The sequence below is a fragment of the Lithobates pipiens genome, unplaced genomic scaffold (assembly GCF_037356315.1).
Source record: "Lithobates pipiens isolate NorthernLeopardFrog02 unplaced genomic scaffold, aLitPip1_a1.2 Scaffold_8, whole genome shotgun sequence".
Classification (NCBI taxonomy): domain Eukaryota; kingdom Metazoa; phylum Chordata; class Amphibia; order Anura; family Ranidae; genus Lithobates; species Lithobates pipiens.
In genome coordinates, this window is record NW_027507903.1 from 546084569 (window position 1) to 546106357 (window position 21789).

General features: G+C 43.8%; 1 protein-coding gene across 2 annotated transcripts in view; it reads right to left on the reverse strand.

The window, feature by feature from the left end:
• The window catches only part of LOC143963601 (nucleoplasmin-like), a 45567-nt gene extending 26894 nt beyond the window's left edge, over positions 1–18673 (reverse strand). The window contains exons 1-2 of one of the 2 annotated variants that reach the window (XM_077473281.1): positions 18456–18673; positions 13009–13091 (exon numbers count right to left, since the gene is read on the reverse strand). In XM_077473281.1, coding sequence (XP_077329407.1) covers positions 13009–13091; positions 18456–18534 — 162 coding nt within the window. In that variant the 5' untranslated portion in view covers positions 18535–18673. The remainder of the gene's footprint in view (positions 1–13008; positions 13092–18455) is intronic. The other variant, XM_077473280.1, reaches the window with a different exon arrangement.
• Between the last annotated feature and the right edge of the window lie 3116 nt (positions 18674–21789).

Genomic DNA, 21789 nt, shown 5'->3' on the forward strand with positions numbered 1-21789 from the left:
AAAGAAAAGAAAGAAGAAGGAGGGGGGGGGGGGGGGGGGGGAAGAGCAGCACAGCACATTTTACTCTTTCCATCTGCACTGGTGTGAAGTAGGACCATTGGAATACATGAAAAACACTGCAAGCATTGTTGATGCAAATTAAAAATGCACTGGATTGCATCATACAAGCCCTAAATGAATAAAAGTCGCCATGCACCCCCTATGGACAGGCCTCCACTGTTCAAAAGAGGCGTGTGTGTGGGCAGTACTTTGCCATACCATGCATTGTGTGCCGTGTTAAAAATGTTAGTCCATTAGGCAGCCAATTCAAACGAACGCACTACCTTAACTCAACATGTGTTAACACACATGCACTAAAGCAAAACCGTGCGAATGAGCCAGTGTAGCCATGGGGTCAATGAGAGCAAAGCAACTTGTTTCTATAGAATGAGGTGCAACTCAATCTAATGTATTGCACTGTACCGGTCTCTAGATGTGGTGGCTGCATTAGCTTTCATTTTTAAGTCTCAAAACATGTCAGCAAGTACAGAAAATATGTGATCTTGCCAGAAATGCAGTGTTGTAGTCACTCCCTGTAAAATTAAATAAAAGGTTACAGTGTCCAGAAGAGAGGTGAACTACACTTTGTCATCGTCAGGAGAAAGGGCGCCACATAAAAAGTCTGTCTGATACAAGATAGGAGCCAGAGTCACATGGGGCAGCAGCATTCAATCAGATCACTTCTCCAGGAAACTATAGGATGAACCATGTTCCTCCAGCAACTCAGTGCTGCCGAGGATAGCATCACCTGCAGTGGAGAAAGTAGACTACTTGCCTACATGCAGCCTGGGTGGCAACCATGCTCCCTCAATAAATGCAGCTGGGAAGTGAGCATAGCCATTCAGGGTCAGGAAGCGAGTTGCGTACAGGAATAATTGGTGGGAGAAAAAAACAAAACAAAAACAAAACCCTAGTTAAAAATACCGGTAACGGTATTTTTACGAGTCTTTCAGGACAGCACCTGGAGAGAGAGCGCAGCTGCACCCATTTTCCCCAGGAAACACTGCAGATTTTCTTTAAAGACCGGTCACTTCCACCATGGCCTCAGTTGTTCAAAGAGTACCTCCAGCCATGCTGACATTAGATAAGCAGAACATAGCAAATAACACTATATTTTCAAACAAATAGGGCGGGTCATCGGCGCTGTCCTGAAAGACTCGTAGAAATACAGTTGCCGGGAAGTCTAACTAGGGTTTTCTCTCTTCAAAAGCATCTGAAACCTACTGTGAACCATAAATTAGCACATGGATATCTGTTGTGGTGGGTAGGAAGGGGGGATGGCAAGACTGGGGAAGCAGGAGTAATTTGAAAGGAATAGAGTCTCGTGTATGGGAGACATTTAGCCAGTTTGTGAGGAATAAGCGTCTAAGTTTGAAACGTCGCCAATCATGCCAAATTGCTGAAAATTTGGAAACTGTCATTGGAGATGCTAATTAATTCTTCAAAGGTCTCAGTGTTGTTCAATCTGCAGAACCACTCGGCCAGCGTTGGTACCGAAGAGGAGCGCCAGTGACATGGGACGCATTGTTGCGCTGCATTGATCATAATCATATTGAGGGATTTAAGGTAGTGTCTTTTGAGGATTTTGGTGTAGTGAAGTAGATAGGAGGCTGGGGTGAAATCATTGGGTTTTCTCCCTTAGTCTTTCGAGACAGCACCTGGAGATGAGTATTTACTCTAGGGTGGGACCACCGCCTGTAGAACCTTTCTGCCAAATGATTGCTCTGATGCCGACAGCAGGTCCAACCTGTAGTGGCAGGTGAAGGTGAAGACATTTGTCCACGTGGCTGCTTTACAAATTCGACTCGGGGAGGCCCCTGCTCTTTCCTCCCAGGATGTTGCTACTGCTCGTGTGGAGTGGGCAACTACACCTGTGGGAGGCTCTACCCCAGATGCTTTATAGGCTTTGCAAATGGCCAATCACAGCCACCTAGCTAAAGTGTTTTTGGAAGCACTGTAGCCTTTACGTGGTCTGCGAATAGAATGAAGAGAGAGTTTTATTTTCTGAATTCCCTTGTGATCTCTAAATAGTGCAGTAGGCATCTTCTCACATCCAGGTTATGGAAAGACCTTTCCTTGGGGCTGGATGGTGTAGGACACAAGGTAGGGAAGAATTATTTCTTGTGACCTATGAAAAGCTGTTGATACTTTTGGCAAAAAACCTGGGTCAGTTTTTAGCATTACCCAGTCCGGAAAAATATAACGAAAAGGCTCAGCTATAGAAAGGGCTTGCAACTCGCTTACCCATCTAACTGATGTGACTGCAAATAAAAGAATCAGCTTAAGTGACCATAACTTGATCGTTGCTTCCTCTGGGGATTCAAAAGGTTTTTTATTCAAACCTTGTAAAACCAAAGATAAGTCCCATCTTGGAAAACACTTAAAAAAAAAAAAGGTATTGGCCTTGCTCTGGTCAATGCCTTAAAAAAAAAAAAAAAAAAAAAATCTAATGATAAGCGGCTCCTGCGATAACGGTCTCTCAAGAAAAATCGATAAAGCAGCCACCTGAGCCTTCAGGGTACTGGCTGCCAAGCCTAGCTCCATTACATCATGAAGACATTCTAAAACTGAAGATATTTCCTGGGGTGAAAATACTTTTGATAAGCACCAGGAATTAAAATGCTTCCATGTTTTAAAATAAATTGCTCTAGTAGTCTTTTTCCGACTACCTAAGAGGGTTGAGACCAACTTGTCAGATAATCCCAATCTTTTTAGGATCTGCTCCTCAGTAACCACCCTGTTAGACTGAGGTGCTCGATATTTGGATGCTGAAGAGGTCCCTGGGTTATGAGGTCTTTCCTCAGGGGAAGAAACCAATGGGGCTCCACCGCCATTTTCTGTATGGTTGCAAACCATGCTCTTTTGGGCCAAAAAGGGAGCTACTAGAATCACACTTGTGGACTCTTTGTAACTTCTTTAGGACCAGGGGAATCATCTGGAAGGGAGGAAAGGCGTAGCACAAGGAGGAAGTTCCATGGTTGTGCTAGCGCATCCAGGCCCCTTGACTGTTCAGAGAAAAGAAAGCTTTCACCTTTGTGTTGTTCTGGGATGCGAACAGATCTGCGGACATCCCCAATTTTCTATTAACTTTTAGAAAACTACGGGGTTCAGACTCCACTCTGACTCTAGGACTCTTTCCCTGCTCAGGAAGTCTGCTACAAAAATCAGGTTGCCCTTTAGATGTACCGCTGTCAGAAACCTCAGGTTGCTTTCTGCCCAGGACAGGATCTGACCTGCCAATGATAGCAACGCCCTGCTTCTTGTGCCACCCTGTCTTGTTATACAAGACACTGCTGTGGCGTTGTGTCACAGTCCCTACCGTGTATTTTGGACAGCCAGGTGTAGTCACGCCTCAAGTGGCTCTGGGTGGTATTGAACTCATGACTGCCAGTAGTTGTTCCCGTTACCTTACCTCTGAGCCACACCTCAGTTCTATTCTGCCTGCTTTCCAGCCATGTCTAGTTTTGCATAAGTACTGTGGGCAATTCTGTTTGTACCCGTCACTCTTGGATCAGCTGTGGCAGGTTACCTAATCAGCTAGGGTATAAAACACTGCCTCACTCTGAGGGCTTTGTCAGTTCATTGTCTCTTGTTGCCAAAGGTTCCTGTGTTCCAAGACTGACCCCGGCTACCGACCCTGGCTTGTATATCGTTTATTCTGTCTTCTGGAATCCCTGACTACGGCTTTACCTGGACAATCCTTTGGCAAATTCCTGTCAAGCCCCCGTGCACAGATTCACAGCCCAGGTAGCTTATCTGTTTGTTACTGTGGGCTGTGTTTATTTGCAAGGGTGAGCCTACATCTCTGCAACATGGACTCCAATCTAGGTAAGCCCTTACACGTTGTCTGACAGGACCTGGATATGGAGACCCTGAACCAGATTCTTGAAGGCCCAAAGTCCCAGTAGGATAGCCCTTAGTTCCTTCCAGTTGGAGGATCTCCTGGCCTCCCCGTTTGTCCATTCCCCCTGAGCCATCTGACCCCCCAGGTGGGCACCCCATCCCCAGGAGCTTGCATCTGTTGTCAACCTCCTGTCTACCGGGAAACACTAAAGCAGACCCTCCTGAATAGCTTCTCCAGGGACTCTCCATAGGACCAATTTCTCAATATTGCCTGCTGGAGATCAATTGCATGGAGACGTGCCCATTGAACTGCTGGAATGGACATGGTGAGAAGACCTAACACTGACATCGCTGCTCTGATGGAAATTGGCAGGTTTGTCTGGGTATTTTTTACTGCGTTTTGGACTTTTATTATCTTCTCCTCCGGTAGAAAAATGCTCTCCTGTATGGAGTTGATGGTATACCCCAGGAATCTTATTGACTGAGACTGAGATGGAATCAGGTTTGATTTTTCCCTGTTTATTATCCATCTGAGGCCTTCCAAGTGCCCCTTTGTCCTTCTCGAATAGGTCCTCTGTTCTGGCAAATAAAAAAAGATAGTCTAGATATGGGACGATCGATACTCCCTCTACCCTGAGGGGAGCTAGGGCTTCTGCCACGATTTTTGTGACTATCCTCAGGGATGAAGACAGTCCGAAAGGAAGAGCTCTGAACTGCAGATGTAGGACTGAGCTTCCTGTTCTGACCGCAAACCTTAGGCGTTTTTGAGAGGTTATTGGCACATGAAGGTAGGCATCCCTCAGGTTTATGGATGCCATGAAACAACCAGGGGTCAGGAGACTTTACTGAGAAAATAGTATCCATTCTGAATTTCTTTTACCTCATCGATCTGTTTAAAATTTTTAAATTCAGAATCAGTCTGAATTTGCCTGACAGCTTCCTTACAAGAAATATGTGCGAATAACACCCCTGTCCTACTTCTTCAGGGGGAACATATATGATCACCCTTTGTTGGAGCAATTCCCGTAGGATTGCAGTCATGGCCACTGAGTCACAAAAAACGAACAGGTGGGGGTTGAGAAAATTCCAGTCTGTAGCCCTCTCATTGTTTTTAGGATGAACAGACTGGTTGTGGTCAACTTCCACTGTGGAAGGAAAGCCTGTAGCCTCGCTCCCACAGCTGGAAGACTGTCACTGGCTCTTTGTGTTTGGGGCCGGGGAGTGGAATAACACCCCTGACTTACCCCCGCCTCTGAGGTCTCCGAGGTTTTTTGTATATCGCCTCTTGTTTCTGGGGTTTTCCAAAAAGCACGAAAATTCTTGCTACCCTGAGGATTGACCTTTTTCTTTACTGGAAAGGCCTTTTTCTTGTCATCTGTTCTGTCAAGTATGGCTTCTAGGTCCGGGCCAAAAACCAGGTCTCCTTCAAACAGCAGACCACATAGTTTTGTTTTTGAGGCCGTATCCCCAGTCCATGTTTTTACGTGCTGAGTTTATCAGAGCTGAAGATCTGACATCTTTATAGATTCGGCTGAAGCGTCTGCCATATATCCTACAGCTTTTAGAAGAACTGGCAGGGTATCCAACAGATCTTTACGGGAGGTTCCTGCCTCAATGTGGGTGTTTAACTGTTCCAACCAGTGTTCCAGGTTTCTGGCAACCACTGTTGATGCCATCTCTGGTTTTAGATTTGCTAAGGTTGAATCCCAAGCTTTTTTTTTTTTTAAGAGGGAGTCAGCCCTCTTGTCCATGACATCCTTTAAGATGCCCATGTCCTCAAACACTAGGTCTGTGTTCCTAGAAACTTGAGAGAACGCTGCGTCAAGTTTAGGTTTTTTGTTCCAGACCTGAGAGCTATCCTCTTCAAAAGGAAACCTGCATGTGAGGGATCTAGAAAAGTACCAGTTACTTACCGGTAACTGTCTTTCTGGGAAATCTTCCAGGACGGCACACCTGAGAGATGAGAGGCTCCTCCCTACAGGAAACACAATCAATCGACAGCTGTTTTAAGTCCCCACCCTTCCCCTTGATCCTCAGTTTGTAGAGAAGTAACTCCTGAACCAGGTTCACAAGGGAAATCATTCCTCATAGGTACTCACCTTCTAGTGTTCTAGAATTTTCCCTCCTCCAACGGGCGGGAAGTAGGCCTGCCGTCCTGGAAGATTTCCCAGAAAGACAGTTACCGGTAAGTAACTGGTACTTTTCTCAAGTCATCTTCCAGGACGGCACACCTGAGAGGATAAACAAGTACCTCAGGCCTACCTTAGGGTGGGGCCACTGCAAAACCCTCTTGGCGAACCTTGGCTCTGCAGTGAGCTTTACCTCCACTCCATACGCTCATATGCTTGATGAAGGCATGTTAGCTGGATCATGCGGCTGATCTGCTCCACAGATGTTCCTGCCTTTTCCGCTTCAGATGCAGTATCTAGGTGAAATGGGCTCTTAAAAATGGAATCAGAAAACATGTTAAACTTGTAGGTTAGCAATGTTGCCTATCTCACACATCTAACAACCATGGCCTATTATGCCTGTAGGTGCTACTTAGAACCACTAAAAAGATAAATAAGAGACCTGTGTAAGACAAGGACACTACATTAATCAATAAGAGGGCCTGTCTTAACACTATCCTGTTGAGGGAAATAAAACTGCTTCCCTTTTATCTTTATGTCAGCAAAAGACTAAAGGGAAGCCTACTTAAGGGAAATAGATTAACAGAAGCTTGAACCCTGGGTTTAAGGCATGCCCAATCTATGTCCTTACTTACGCCTGAGAGCCTTCTTCAGGAGATTAAAGTCCCTAGCAGGAGTAGACTACCCATATTGCTATGTCTAGTTTTGCTAAAAGGGCAAAATGAAGGCCATGCACCGAGCCGAAACCTATTCGATCGGGTATACATCTTTATACTTCATCCTCAGGCCCTAATACTCCTCTGAACAGAACTCTCCAAGTTCTTACTAAACAGGGCGATTCATTATCCCCTTCCTCCAGTGTCCCATAACCCTACAGGGCTTCAACCCTAGGAAATGGTTCTGGCATCCCTGAATGCAAGTGGTCAAGGTTTTCTGACATGTGGCAGCTGCAGCCCGAACTCCTGGCCCCTCCATGGAAAAGAAGGCTGAAATACAAAAGGTGATACATGCATTATTAATATCACAAATAAAATGATCATAGATTGTGGGCACGGCACAATAGATTTAGACAGAAAGGACACAAGCATAGACAACAATGTTGTGTGCCTGAGTGTGACTAGCTAAACCAATATATCAAATATGGGAAGAGACCCAAATCTGAACCTCAACGTAGACAAACAGTCCTCATAGTCTGGTTTTCTGATGTGCTGCCAAGACGTAAAAACATTAAGACACAAGCAAACCCTAAATGCTGCGTATTTCTTTAGTGCAGCTAGCTAGGTCATAACTGATATATAAATACGGAAAGGACAGGAACCCCCTTTACTGTTGTGCTTTACCTATGTACAGCAAAACAAGGCTATAAAGACAGAAAGACCCAAACTTCTATGTTGTGTATTTCTGACAAACCACCAAATACAGTTATAAGATTAATATGAACACCAACTCCCGTGTTGTGCATTTCTGCTATGCCACAGGGAAAAATATGGAACACAAGACAATCCTTTCTGTCTTGCACTTCTGTAGTGTAGTTCAGATAGAACCAACACTGAGAAAGGATACAAGCAACCTGCAGCATTGTGTTTTTCTGAAACAGAAAGCACCAACAAGCTTCAATCTTGAGTATTTCTGCTGTGCAACAACATAAAAGCAGACACTGAGGAAAAAGACAGACAGCCTTTACAGCTGCAATCTTTCTGGTCCGCTGCAAAATAAAACAATAACGCCATGATGAGTATTCCTGCTGTGTAGCAAAACCTCAATCAGAAGGGACAGATAAGTTTAGGGTTCCCACACCCGTGCGACCCAACCTGCGACTTGGGACTGCAAGACGCATGAGAAGTCATATACTATGGCTTCCAATGGGTACCATTTGTGTCTGTGCGACACCAGCAGTCCCTGATTCCTGGATCCACAGACCTCAAGATTACACAGGTCGCAGGAAAAAAAAAAAAAAACAAATAGCAATTTTCAGGTCGAACAAGTAAGGGGTCCCCAATGCTGTGACTCCCTGGAGGATTGCAGCCAACAAACCCCTGCTGTGTATCCCTAAGATGCAGAAAGGTAGATACATGAGAAACACTGCTTAGCCTGATATACAAACGATAAGGCAGTAAATATAGGACATACAGGACACAAACATTAAATCTTTGTGTATGTCTGATGTGTAGTAATATACCAATACTGAGCAGAGAGGCCACCATCCTCAATGTGTCTCTCAGCTGAGCAGCAAAAACAAAAATCAGAAAAAGACAAGCAACCTTCACTGCTGTGTCCTTTCTGATATGCAGCCAATAAGGCAGTATATGCAAGACATAAAAGGACAGACAACCTTCAATCTTGTATATGTCTGATGTGCAACAATATAACAATTCTGAATAGAGATAGCACATCCATATTGAAGCGATTTGGCCTTGCGACTCAACATGTCAAATCGCATGGCTAAAATCAGCACAACACCACTTTGTGGTGCTACACGGATTACCAAAGGCAGTATATGTACTACACCTGGCAGGGGTTCAATTTGTATTTCTACTATGTAGCCCAACAAATTCGAACCATCAATTTTCACTGCTGCCTTTCTGATAAGGCAGTAATACAGGACACAAAAACCTCACAGACCTTAATGCTGTATAAATCTGATGTGCAACAATAAAACACTATGAATAGAGATAGCACATCCATATTGAAATGATTTGTCATGCGACTCAACATGTCAAATCGCATGTTTAAACTCGGCAGCCATTGCCGTTAATAGCACTGTCTGAATCAACACAGCGCCATGCAAATCAGGACCATCAGACTTCACTGCTGCCTTTCTGATAAGTAACCAACAAGGCAGTAAAACAGGACACAAAGCCCCACAGACAGACCTCAATCTTGTGTATGTCTGATGTGCAACAATATAACCATTATGAGCAGAGATGTCACCAGACACAATGATGTGCATTTCTGCTGTGCAACACAAAACCAGAAAGTACAGACCACCTTCACTGTTGTATTTTTCTGATCTGTAGCCAAACAAAGCAGTACCTTTAGTATATAAAGGACAGCAAACAAGCTTCAGTGCAGTGCATTTCTGATGTACAGCAATATAGTCCTTATTAAGCAGAGATGTCACAAATCTCAATGTGTATTTCTGCTGTGCCACAAAAACATCCCAGCAAGCACAAACCTTCACTACTGAGGTCTACTGGTGTGCAGCCAATGAGGAGTCATGGTCTATCCCTTTATGAAATAACCAACAGGCAATTTATTTCATAGGCATAGCCTGGGCTGTAGATACTAAACCTTCACCACTAGTGAAGGAACAGATCCTAAAATGGTTGGACACCCTACTATTAGTAGTAGTTGTTGTCCTACCTTACCTCCATAGACTGAGCAAACGCTAGCCAGCACATATCCAGGTGGTGCTGATTAGCAACTAAAGTCTCAATGAGCCCAGCCCTAGAGACCAATTTAAGACCTCTCTAGAAGAGGTGGTTACCAGTTTAGCCTGGGAGGTAAATAGCTATCTGCAGGCTTCAAACAATCAATTATGTAGCTCTTGCATAGGTTTGCACAGAAAATCCTCAATTAAAAGGATGTAGGGAGCGATCTATGGTGAATCGCCTTTAGATCTGCCACTGAGTGGATTGTAGCCCAAACCAATAAAAAAAAGTTTCTTCTTACCTCCTACACTATAATATAAACACAGTGTAAAGGTGGAGTGGGAGGTTGGAGCTTATGAAAGTTAACTATAGCAAGCAACCCCCAAAAAGGAGGATCTGTGACAAGGGAACCCCCTACTGTGCCACACAGTAGCTTGGTCTCTGCCCCTCCTTGAATGTTAGGTCAGCTTTTAAACATTGTGAAGCAACTTCAGATTCCTAGCAGCTGGGCTAATAGGGCCGGTAACCTAGTGCACCTGCTGACCAGGGGAGCTTCTGAATCCACCAACCACTGCCCAATTAATAACCTGTTCAGTGGTATACCTGGCCTGTAAGTAACTTTGTATCTACCAGGTCCCCTCTGTACGCTATATTCATCCCTACTAAATGTACCACAACTGGGCATGTAGGGAGAGGCTGGCAACCTACTGCTGCGATAACCACAGTGTCTCTGCTGTAAGAGGGAGCTGTGGCTGGTGGTTTTAGCAGTGGCGTCTGCGCTATTTGTATCCCGACCCAAAGTTCTGCACTGCACCAGTCAGTATATACACGGGGAAGGGGGAGCAATGGCCTACCTACCTGTTTCTCATCTGAAGTGGTTTAGGCACACTCGTTCATCTGCACCACCTGTCCACCATACAGCTTCTCTGATGTAAGAGGGGCTGCAGCTGGTGTTTTTAACAGAAGCTTAAGGGCTATTTGAATCCAGACCCCAGGTGAGATCTCAAATGCCCAGGAACCCTCTGGCTGGAATTGGGGATTTTGCAGCTAAATTCCCACGGCAAAAGGAAAGTAAAGTACTCACCGTTGTCGTCTTCCTCTTTTTGCCACAGCCAGCGGGCTTGCTTTTCCATCCTTATGGTCCACACGCAAGGAGGATAGCCGCCAAAGTGCTTCCCCCCCCCCCAACTGCTGTCCCCATAGGGAGGTGCCAGGTTAGGCTGTGTCCTGCACTGTACCAGTCAGTCTATATACATGGGGGGGGGGGGCAATGCCTTCCATTCCTCATTCCCATCTTCATATCTGAGGTGGTTAAGGCAGACATCCACCGTAGTAAACTGGTGCCTCCTCGCTCTAGAGAAAGGAGGATGTGGGCGCCTGCTCCTACTGACTCACAGCCTTCCCTCCTGGGTAAGAACGCCGCTGCCATTTTCCCGAAGTTTGAAAATGACGCGGTGCTTGTTGCCACGCCCTCTCCGGCAGCCCACGCGAGCTACCGGGGACCCAGGAGTCGGGGACAAGATCCCCCTGGAAAGAACCGATGGCCAGCACCCCCGTCTGAACAGCCACCTGTACAGGTAAGGAGGGGGGAGACAGGATAATGGCCCCTGAAGTTCTGGGTACACCACTGTACCCAGGGTCCTTCAGCTCTCAGGGGGGCTCTTCCAATTTCTGCTGCCCGACCTGAGGAAAAGATAGGGGAACCCCCCCAGGAAGGACAAGAATATCCTACCAGACCCAGAGGCTTCCCAGGCTTGTGGTCCGGCTCCCAGGGGGAGACCACCAGCCCCAGGCTTCGGGTCATTTGGAAAAAAACAAACAGTTTCGCTGTGTAGGGAGAAACACAATCAAAAACTGAGGATCAAGGGGAAGGGTGGGGACTTAAAACAGCTGTCGATTGATTGTGTTTCCTGTAGGGAGGAGCCTCTCATCTCTCAGGTGTGCCGTCCTGGAAGATGACTTGAGAAAAAGGAGCCCTCTCTGGGTCCTTCCATTCCCGTTTGATAGTTTCCGAAAGAAACGTATGCACCGGAAACACCCTGTGTTTCACCTCGCCCATGCCCTGAAACATCCTATTGTGCAACGACAACTGAGCTTTATCCTCTGATGTTTAGAGTTGTGTGGATAGTTTTTAAAAGATCATCAACCTCTTCTAAGGATAGTTTGTACCTAGAAGATTTTTATTTCCTCCGTTTCTTCCTCGGAACCAGAGGACACACTACGCCCCTCATCCTCTGAGTCACTGCCCCTCTGGATACTGAAGCAGAAGGACGGGGTACATTACTACCCGCTGCCGGGCGTCTATCCAAATAGGACCTAAAGGTCTCGAAAGTGTCCGCCAACTTCTTCCTAAAGTAAGATAACCATTCTCCTTGCTGCAAGATTTGCACAGGACTTTGGTCCAGGAATCTGAGTACATTTTTACATGACGGACGTTTTCTTTTGCAAGAGGGAGAGACACGTTTAGTTTTTTCTTTCACTTTCTGAAACACACACACACACAAAAAAAAAAAAAAAAAAAAACATTTCTCAGTTTAATACACAAACCATTAACAGAAATATAACATGCTCACCAAAAAAAGGCTTACACTTTAGCCCTGCTTTGCAGCCAGTGAATCCCCCCACAGACTCACAACATAAGGATACATTCTTCCTGACAATCAATACACAGGAAAAGAATGTAGCAGGTTCCCAATCAATAGAGCAAGGAAAGGAGACATTCACAAAGCCCATAGAGTAAAGCCAGAGACCACTGTCCCTGCTTACCTGGGCCTGGCTGACTGGTGTGGCTCCTGCCCCTGCCACTGTCCTTGATCCTCCTCCATTGTCCGCAAAGCTATCAGGCGTTTTACATTTTTTAATTTTCGTGGTCTTTCGCCGCTGCGAAGACCGGAAGTGACGTCAGCCAAGACCGCCCCCTCTTCCTGCGTTCCAGCAGCCGGAACCGGAAGCCATGTTGCACTTCCGGAAGTCCCGCCCCCGGCCGGAATGACATGCTCGCCATCTGAACCCAGAAGGCAAGAGCGCCCCAGCCTCAGCCGCTGGTCTAGAAAGAGAGCGAGACCTCCGGCAGCCAAAGACCCCCTGGGCTTGAAGAAGAGGGGACACCGGAGCGACCCCCACACGCAAGGGAGGAGGCTGGGCTCGTCTAAAACAAAAAAAAAAAAAAACAGACACATGGTATGCTTCCAGCTCTCCCCACCTGGAGAAAGGGCAGCACTTCCACCATGGCCGGAGGAAACACTACGACTGAGGCCATGGTGGAAGTGACCAGTCTTTAAAGAAAATCTGCAGTGTTTCCTGGGAAAATAGGTGGAGCTGCGCTCTCTCCAGGTGCTGTCCTGAAAGACGAAGGGAGAAAAATTATATACTAATGGTGTTAAATAGTATAGTATGATTTCTTACTAGCCTTTAGCTGACCCACAGCACCCATACATGCAAGGTTACACCCACTATAATTTGTCTATTATTTTAGAACACACATAACCCATAAATTAGAGCACCCACCCACTGGAATGTCACCGTTTTGAGGTCCTCTTGGTATATAGAAGTTTAAGGAAGGACCCTTGTTTGCAATAAATAAACTTATTACAATTTAAAAAAGGTTAACAACAAGATCAGATTACCGTCCACAGGCTTAGTAAGTGTATCATGTTGTCCTCTTCAGACTCAAACCTGCATGTCTTCCTTGATGGACTCAGTTCACAGCCTGAAAATTTAAATCTAGTCAGTTACCTGTTAGGTCTTTAAAACATGTCCTTTTTTTTGACAGGACAAAACTTTAAAATGACAGTTTAAATGTTGAAATTATTTGCTGTTGAATGGTTTTGGAAGCAGGTCATGACATAATATAGTAGAGCTTGTATAGAATGTCGGGCTTTTAAAAGAGTAGGCACAAAAGCAGTTATTTTTCACATGAAAATAAAGAGGCACATATTAAAAAAATAAATAAAAAATAAATACAAAGTATGAACAGATGTCTCCCAGATTACTCTCTGGCAGAAATGTTTCATCTGTTGCTAGCCTAAAACATTCTGCATCAATGCAAGATCCCTAGTAATCCAGGTTTAACTTGCGGTGCCACTCTAACCTCTGTGACCTAGCCCTGGTGAACGGGGCGAAACATGTCAGAGGGCGTAGCTGGAGCAGCAGTGGCTGAGGCAATACTTCTTTACATTCATGCACTGGGTATGCAAGTGGTGTTCCTTCCTTTCTCTGATAATGCTAGAGCCCTAGCTTCATTCTCCATTAGTCTCCCGACTCCGAGCTAAAGGGGAGAGGGAGGGCAGTGCAGATTCATATGAGTGAGAGGGAGGGTAGTCAAGAAATTAAAGAATATTCTTAATATATTGTGTCATTGTACTGGCTCAACTGGTAGGAGTAAACCATGCATGAGAAAAGGACATTCAGAAGTGTCCAAGCAGGGTTTGTCCTACACCTTTATCAATTAAGGTGGCAACACAGATGGTTTTGCTATTGACTTGCTGTACAAAACTAACGGTTGAAGGATGTTTTCAATGCACCTTGAGCTTTGGTAGGGCTGTTGAACAAAATTAACAGAATGTTCGTTTTACTGAGAGTCTAGCATTCTCAATGTATCAGAGTACATCTACATATAGGCAAGAAGGCAAATTCTTTTTTAGGGGTTATGTCATTCTAGCAGAATAATGTCAAGACTTCATTCAGGGTTTATGGAATACTTGAGTAAGAAAAGCTGCATCACTTCTGAGGATGACCTTATCCTGTATGCCCATGTGCATTGACCTCACAGAGGTAAAAGGGTGGACAAACTAAATATTGAACCCTATGGACTAAAACCCCATTAAAGTTCATGTGCGTGTAAAGGCAGGTGTCGCAATACTTTTGACAATATAGTGTATGTACAGATTCGAGGAAAGAGGGACATGACTGGAAGCTTTAAAAACCATTAAGGGTGTTAATTTACTGAAAGCATAGTTGATGCTTGGAACAGACTTCCAGCAGAAGTAGGAAGTCGGTAAGCATTGAATTTACACGTTGGTGATAAACATAGGTCTAACCAATGGCTTCAGTCATTTTTGATTTGCTGATAAAAAAAAAAAAAAAAAAAAAAAAAGGAAAAAAAAAGTAACTCAGGACAAATTCAAGTTGTCTGCATGTTCTCGGACAGGGACTTAGAAGTGTTGATGTCAAAAACTGTGCCATGAGCACTAAGCAATTAGTCTTTTAGGAAGAAGGTCACGGCAGACTCATTTCTCTTAGCACTGGTTTCTTTAAAGTTTTCTTAATATAGCTGTAGCAGAGACTTGGGAGCTTTAGGTCCAATTTAATACAGACTGTTCTAGGTAGCTGTGGACCAGAAGTTTCTTAAGAAGCCTTTAGGGACATGGAGACCTTATCAGGATCAGATGGATTAGTGGATTTTGAGTCCCTGTAAATGAGTCAAAAATCACTTGACGGCTTGTGGATGGAAAAATTAGAATTCCAGGAAGATTGCCCAATATATACCCAGATGCTATGTGAAAGATTGTAATTGAAACGACACTTGAAATGATTACGGAATGCTGAGACAGATGGAAAGATTGGGATGTACAGAAGAATTTTAACCAGACATCAAAGACTAGTGCTACAACTAATTTGCTAGGTAAGCCAAGAGTATTGGTCACACACATTACAGTGTGGTTGTATGGTCCATTAACAGCTATGCAATGTCTGGGACTAGCAGACTGCTAATAATAAAATTAGTTGGATTGTTTAGTAAGCTCTTGTACTATACATTTTCTGGTAAACCTAATGTAGATTTCACCAATTGCAATATGTGGACAGTTTTTCTTTACATCTGTCTGATCGATCTGTGCAGAATTCTACAGATGTTAACCACTAAAGTCTAAGGATTTGCCCCCTTTCTGACCAGAGCACTTTTTGCGATTCGGCACTGCCTCGCTTTAAATCGACAATTGCGGTCGTTCAACGTTGCACCCAAACAAATTTGATGTCCTTTTTTTCCCCACAAATGGAGCTCTCTTTTGATGGCATTTGTTCACCTTTATGGTTTTTATTTTTTGCACTACAAACACAAAAAAAAAAAAAAAAAAAAAAAAGGGGGGGGGGGGGGGGGGGGAGGCGGAGAGCAACAATTTTGAAAAAAAAAAGCATTTTTTACTTTTTGCTATAATAAATATCCCCCCAAAAAATATATAAATAAATATAGAGTTATAAATAAAAAAAAAAGCCAATTTGTTTCTCAGTTTAGACCGAAATTGTATTTTTGACATATTTTTAGCGTATATTGATTGGTTCGCGCAAAAGTTATAGCATCTACACAATAGGGGATAGATTTATGGTGTTTTTTTTATTATTATTTATTTATTTTTATTAGTAATGACGGCGATCGAGATTTTTTGGCAGACCTATTGAACACTTGACATCATTTTGGGACCATTATCATTTATACAGCGATCGGAGCTATAAAATTGCACAGATTACTGTGTAAATGACACTGGCAGGGAAGGGGTTAAACACTAGGGGGAGATCAAGGGTTAAAGTGTGTCCTAGGGAGGTGTTCTAACTGTGGGGTGGATGGGGTATCACTGACATGACATCACTGTTCCCGATCACAGGGAACAGTAGATCCCTATCATGTCACTAGGCAGAACGGGGGAATGCCTTGTAGGAATCTCCCCGTTCTTTCCCTCCGTGATGCATCTGCGGGACACGCAGGCACGGTCACAGAGTACATGGCGGGCGCCTGTCCACAATGTCACGATATAAAGGGGACGTACCTGTACGCCTATTTGCCCAGCCGTGCCATGGTGCTGACGTACATCGTCATGGGTTGGTCGGCTAGTGGTCAATAAACTCACTGCAATAAAAATATATTCTAGTAAGTAGTATCAGAAATATCCATATCTGAGGTCTAGAGGGGGATGCCTACTGGGGATGCTGAAAATCACTATAGTAGTCTGCACTACATTAAGTAGTTGTGATCTCCTGAGTCCTGCTCCAGCAGCTTCCCCTCTGCACAGTGAGTCACTCACTCAGTACTGCCGCCTTTCAGAGAACACCCGATTGGATGATGCCCATCATGTGCCCCTCTTCTTCACCTTTTTCAATCAGAGAACACCTTGGGGTTCATTTACTAAAACTGGAGAGTGCAAAATCTGGTGCAGCAGTGCATAGTAACCAGCTTCTAACTTTAGCTTGTTCAATTAAGCGTTCACAAAACAACCTGAAAGCCGATTGGTTACTATGCAGAACTGCACCAGATTTTGCCTGTACGGTTTTAGTAAATTAACCCCCTTGTATTTTCTGAGAAAAAAATAAAAAAGCATTCTCTAAATGGCGGAGGTGCCAAGCAAGCAACCCCCGCTGTGATCGGTGTGCACATGGAAAGTTTCTGGAGTGGCACTGGGAAGATCACAGCTCTCACTGTGTAGGACAATCTACTACGGAGCTTTTCAGCATCCCCCAGTGACCTTTCAAGTATCAGATATAGATACAAATGTTGGCCATACACTAAACGAAAAAAGTCAGCCGAAATTCAGCCATTAGACCGTTCTGTTCGTTTTTTTTTTTTTTGGCCAGTAAGTGGGCACAAAAAACAAAACACCAAACACACCACACACACACACGCTAATTGTTTGGATGTTTTTGAGCGCAAAAAAAATGAAGGACAAGTTTGGACATTTTCCGCCGAACGATACAGTGAAAGGTTAATGCGTTTCCCGTCCGACCTGTCTGCACAAGGTATAAGTAAAAAACATAAAATGTATTTGTGTCCACTGAGCGATTTATCGGTCATTACCTGATGGCAGCATCGTTTGCGCACAGGCCGAACGTTTGCTTTGTGAAATTGGGTTTGTCCAATTTTTCGTATAGCATAAGGCTCTATTCACAACAATGCGTTTTTTTCATGCTTTTTGCAAAAACGCTGATTTTTGGGGTTTTCCATGGGACACGATAACATGAATGCATTTTTTTTTTTTACCTCTGCATTATTGGAAAGTGTCAGGGACATTCTTAAAATGCAAAAAAGGAGTTTTTTGGTTCAATGGAGAAGCTGCAGAACATGTAGTGCAATTTTACCACAATTTGCATTCTTAAATGTGCCCAACAAAATTTGAAAAAGTAAACACGCGGTAAAAAATAAAAAAACACACACACACACACACACACACACACACACACACACACACCTCTGCAAGTTAATGGCAGAATGTGCTAGTAGTCACACATTATAACAGTTAGCTGCCAACACTGCTAACAAGGCTCTCCTCCTCAACTGGTCTTTCTGGGTTTGCAGGCTCCGGCCACTTGATTGGCTGAGCCATAGTGATGTCACTACCACACTTGTGCATGGGAGTCACGCACGCACAACAGCGCTCAGGATTGGCGGCACATTCAGCGTGCCCTTCATGCAGAGCGCAGTGCTCCGGTGAGGTCAGCGTCTGCAGAACTTGTAAATATCTCCTAAACAGTGCACACTCATTGTACCTACAGGTCAGCTTTTATTATACCCTTACCTGTAGGTACAAGTGACCAAGCGGTGTTTACTACTGCTTAGGCCTTAAAGCTTTTGTTATAGGCTGGTCTTACACAAACTAAAGGGCTACATGTATATGGTCATGTTATGCTCCATTGCAGAATTTTATTAAAGCGGTTTGAAAAATTATATAATTTATTTTTTTCCCCAAACACGTTAAAAAAAAACTTGTATACAAAATCTGACACGTCTCTTGTTGGTAACTTTTTAAAGTCCACCATTTTATTTGGCCACACAAGGTATGTAACCATTGCCTGCATTTCAGGTATGTAACCATTGAACTGCATATAAAATGTACATGTTCACGAAAACGCATGCAAGATGCAGCAAGCAGGATATTCTTCTTATTATTATTATTATTATATTTTTTTTAAACACATCACATTTAAGTTTCACAGGTGCGAATAGGGCCTAAATTACCATGTAGTTTAAAATATAAGTATCAAATGTAATCCATATAGGCAATCACTTGTTCTGGAAGGTCTCTCAAGTGAGTTCCTTGATAAATACCCCCCACACAGTTGTAACATGCAGATAAAAAAAATAACTTACCCCATATTTTACGTGATTGTCCAGCAGTGTCTGAGTGGATACTGGATAGGCTGTAAGACTGGTATTTTTCACTAGACATTGTAATTTACAACTGTTAAGAGCTCATTGATTAATTTCATAATTAGATACTCATCTGGGTGCATACACGTCTGCTCATTGTCAATAAATGTGTTTCTTCAGTACTTTTAAAGGCACTCACTTAAGACTTCTCAGGGCTGACAATCACTGACTCCCGAGGTCACCTGACCTACCCTCACCTGCTAATGCTGATTGATGTTCATTAGGCAAACAGACAAGACTGCTGTGTTGTGTGGTGGATTTTGGCCACGTACGCATTGCCTGCCTTGATAATATTTATTTATGTTCCATGAAGCCATAGGCGTATGCAGCGTATTGCATTAGGGTGTGCACCCCCAAAGCTCAAACACACTTGCTGCTTGTGTGTGTGTGTGTATATATATATATATATATATATATACACACACACAAGTGATTGTCAAAAGAATTGGGACGCCTGCCTTTACATGCACGTGAACTTCAATGGCATCCCAGTCTTAGTCCGTAGGGTTCAATATTGAATTGGCCCACCGTAGAACAGCTTCAACTCTTCTGGGAAGGCTGTCCACAAGGTTTAGTAGTGTGTCTATGGAAATGTTTGACCATTCTTCCAAAAGCACATTTGTGAGGTCAGGCACTGATGTTAAACGAGAAGGCCTGGCTCGCAGTCTCCGCTCTAATTCATCCCAAAGGTGTTCTATCGGGTTGGGGTCAGGACTGGCTGGCCAGACAAGTTCTTCCACCCCAAACTCGCTCATCCATGTCTTTATGGACCTTGGTTTGTGCACTGGTCCAAATCATTTGGTGTGGGGTTGACTCTCAGGGGTTGGGCTTGGCCCCTTAGTTCCAGTGAAGGGAACTCTTAAGGCGTCAGCATACCAAGACATTTTGGACAATTTCATGCTCCCAACTTTGTGGGAACAGTTTGGGGATGGCCCCTTCTTGTGCCAATATGACTGCACACCAGTGCACAAAGCAAGGTCCATAAAGACATGGACTAAGCAGGGGTGATGGAAAATGAACTTCAAGTGCAAAAATGTACATTATAATAGTAACTAAAACATGTAAAAATGTAACAATCTAAAAAATAAAAATTCCAAAGTGCTATAATGGAGTAAACTCCCAACTAAAAAAGTCACTGCATTTGAAGTTAATTTGTATTGCAATTATGTGTAGAGGAGTTTCCACCATCCCTGCTAAGTTTTAAAAACATTTTTATGTCTTATCATTTTGATGTGTACTGCATGTGAAATCCCATATCACTGGAATTATTACACTTGAATCTGTATGGAGAATATCTAAAGGAGGGGTTTCTACCACCCCTGCTAAGTTTAATTTTATACAGTATGTCTTATTTTCAGTTTGTGTATGTTACATATCACAGAGACCTGTACTGTGGTAATATTGAAATATATTGAGATTTCCATACATTGGAGGGTTCTACCATTATTGTTAAGCTATTGATCAGTTAGCAATACACTTTTTTGTGTGGGAACACATAACAGTGCTTAGCGACAGGCATTTTACTGCCAATTTTTTATTTTACCTCCAGTAGTTTATTGTAAATAGTAGTGTGGTGATTACTTATTATACTAAAGATTGGCATGTGGCATTAATAAATATCAACAGATTTCAGCTGAGCCCCACTAGGCCAGCTGCTGAGTTCATTTACCCATCAAACAAAAATTCTGAAAAATAAAACCCCATCAATTGCAGCCTCACTGTGCCCATCAAACGCAGCCACTGTACCAAATGCAGCCACTGTGCCCTTCAAACGCAGCCACTGTGCCATCAACCCAGCCACTGCGCCCATCAAATGTAGCCACTTTGCCCATTAAATGCTGCCACTGTGCCCCAAATGTTGCCACTGTTCCCATTAAATGGTTCCACTGTGACCCAAATGCTGCCACTGTGCCCTAAATGTTGCCACTGTGCCCCCCCCCGCCTGCCCGCAGTCTGTCCTCTCCTCCTCTCGTCCCCTGCTATGATTGGAAGCCTGATAGGCATTAAACCCCTATGGTCCATGCCAACGGACCTTACTTTGTGCAGTCAATGTTTGTGGGGAACTGTGGGGAACTGTGTCAAATGCTTTTGCAAAGTCCATGCTTTTGCAATGTGTTATGCAACGTACACAAGATCAGAATTTCGGCCAGCAAAAGACAGATGAGAGCTTTTCATCGGAAAATGCCACCGTTTGCATGCTCCATTGGAATTTATATGGCCGAATTCCCGCCAGCAAAAATTTGAGAGCATGTTCTCAATTTTCCTGACGGAAAAACTTTCTATCGGAAATTCCGATCGTGTGTATACAATTCCGACAAGCAAAAGCTCACACATGCTCAGATTCAACTACGAGATGGAAGCTATTGGCTACTGGCTATTGAACTTCCTTTTTCTAGTTCCATCGTACGTGTTGTACGTCACCGCGTTCTTGGCGGTCGGAATTGGTGTGACCGTGTGTAGGCAAGACAGCTTGAGCAGAATTCCGTAGGGAAAACCATCAGACCTTTTTCCAACCATAATTCCGATTGTGTGTATGTGGCAATACTGTTTCACAGGCAGCGGGAGCTACTCACTGCTTGGATGCAGCCTTTCACAGCAGCCCAGGCAGATCTCAAGACACATTAGGGTGTGCTTGTTGCTTTATCCTTGCTTCGCTACTTAGGGTGGACATGTACAGTATATATCCATTGCAGTAGTGTATGTTAATGCATGGTATTATATATGTCATGGATTGCATGGTGCACCCTAATTCATGTGCACAGCATACAGGTGTAAACCAGGTGTCAAAAAATGCAGGTGCCATAAAACCTGCACTGTGATGCATTGAAAGCCAATTTAAGCTGGCCATACATTATACAACTCTCTTATTCATTTTCCTTTAGATTCACCATCAACTAGGGCCTGTTGAAGGGCCTGTCTGATTGCATACAAATTGCATACAAATTGAAAATGTTTAGGTTTGACCTCATATTACCGTATATATGGTTTTGGTAAATCTAAAGGAAAATTGTATAATGTATGGTCAGCCTTAGGCCTCATGTTTTTAACGTTGCTCCTAGAGGCATCTGGTGTTTTTTTTTGGGGTTTTTTTTGCATCAAAACGCCCTTCATTTTAGCCTATGTGTTCATTCATACACACAGGGAAGGGGTTTTTAGAGACAGGAAAACAAAGCCCACTGCCAACATGTCCAGGAGCATCAAAATTTTGGCATAAAAAACACTTGATGCGTGTAAATGCATCTAAATGCGCATTTAGGCTCGGTTTACACTAGTG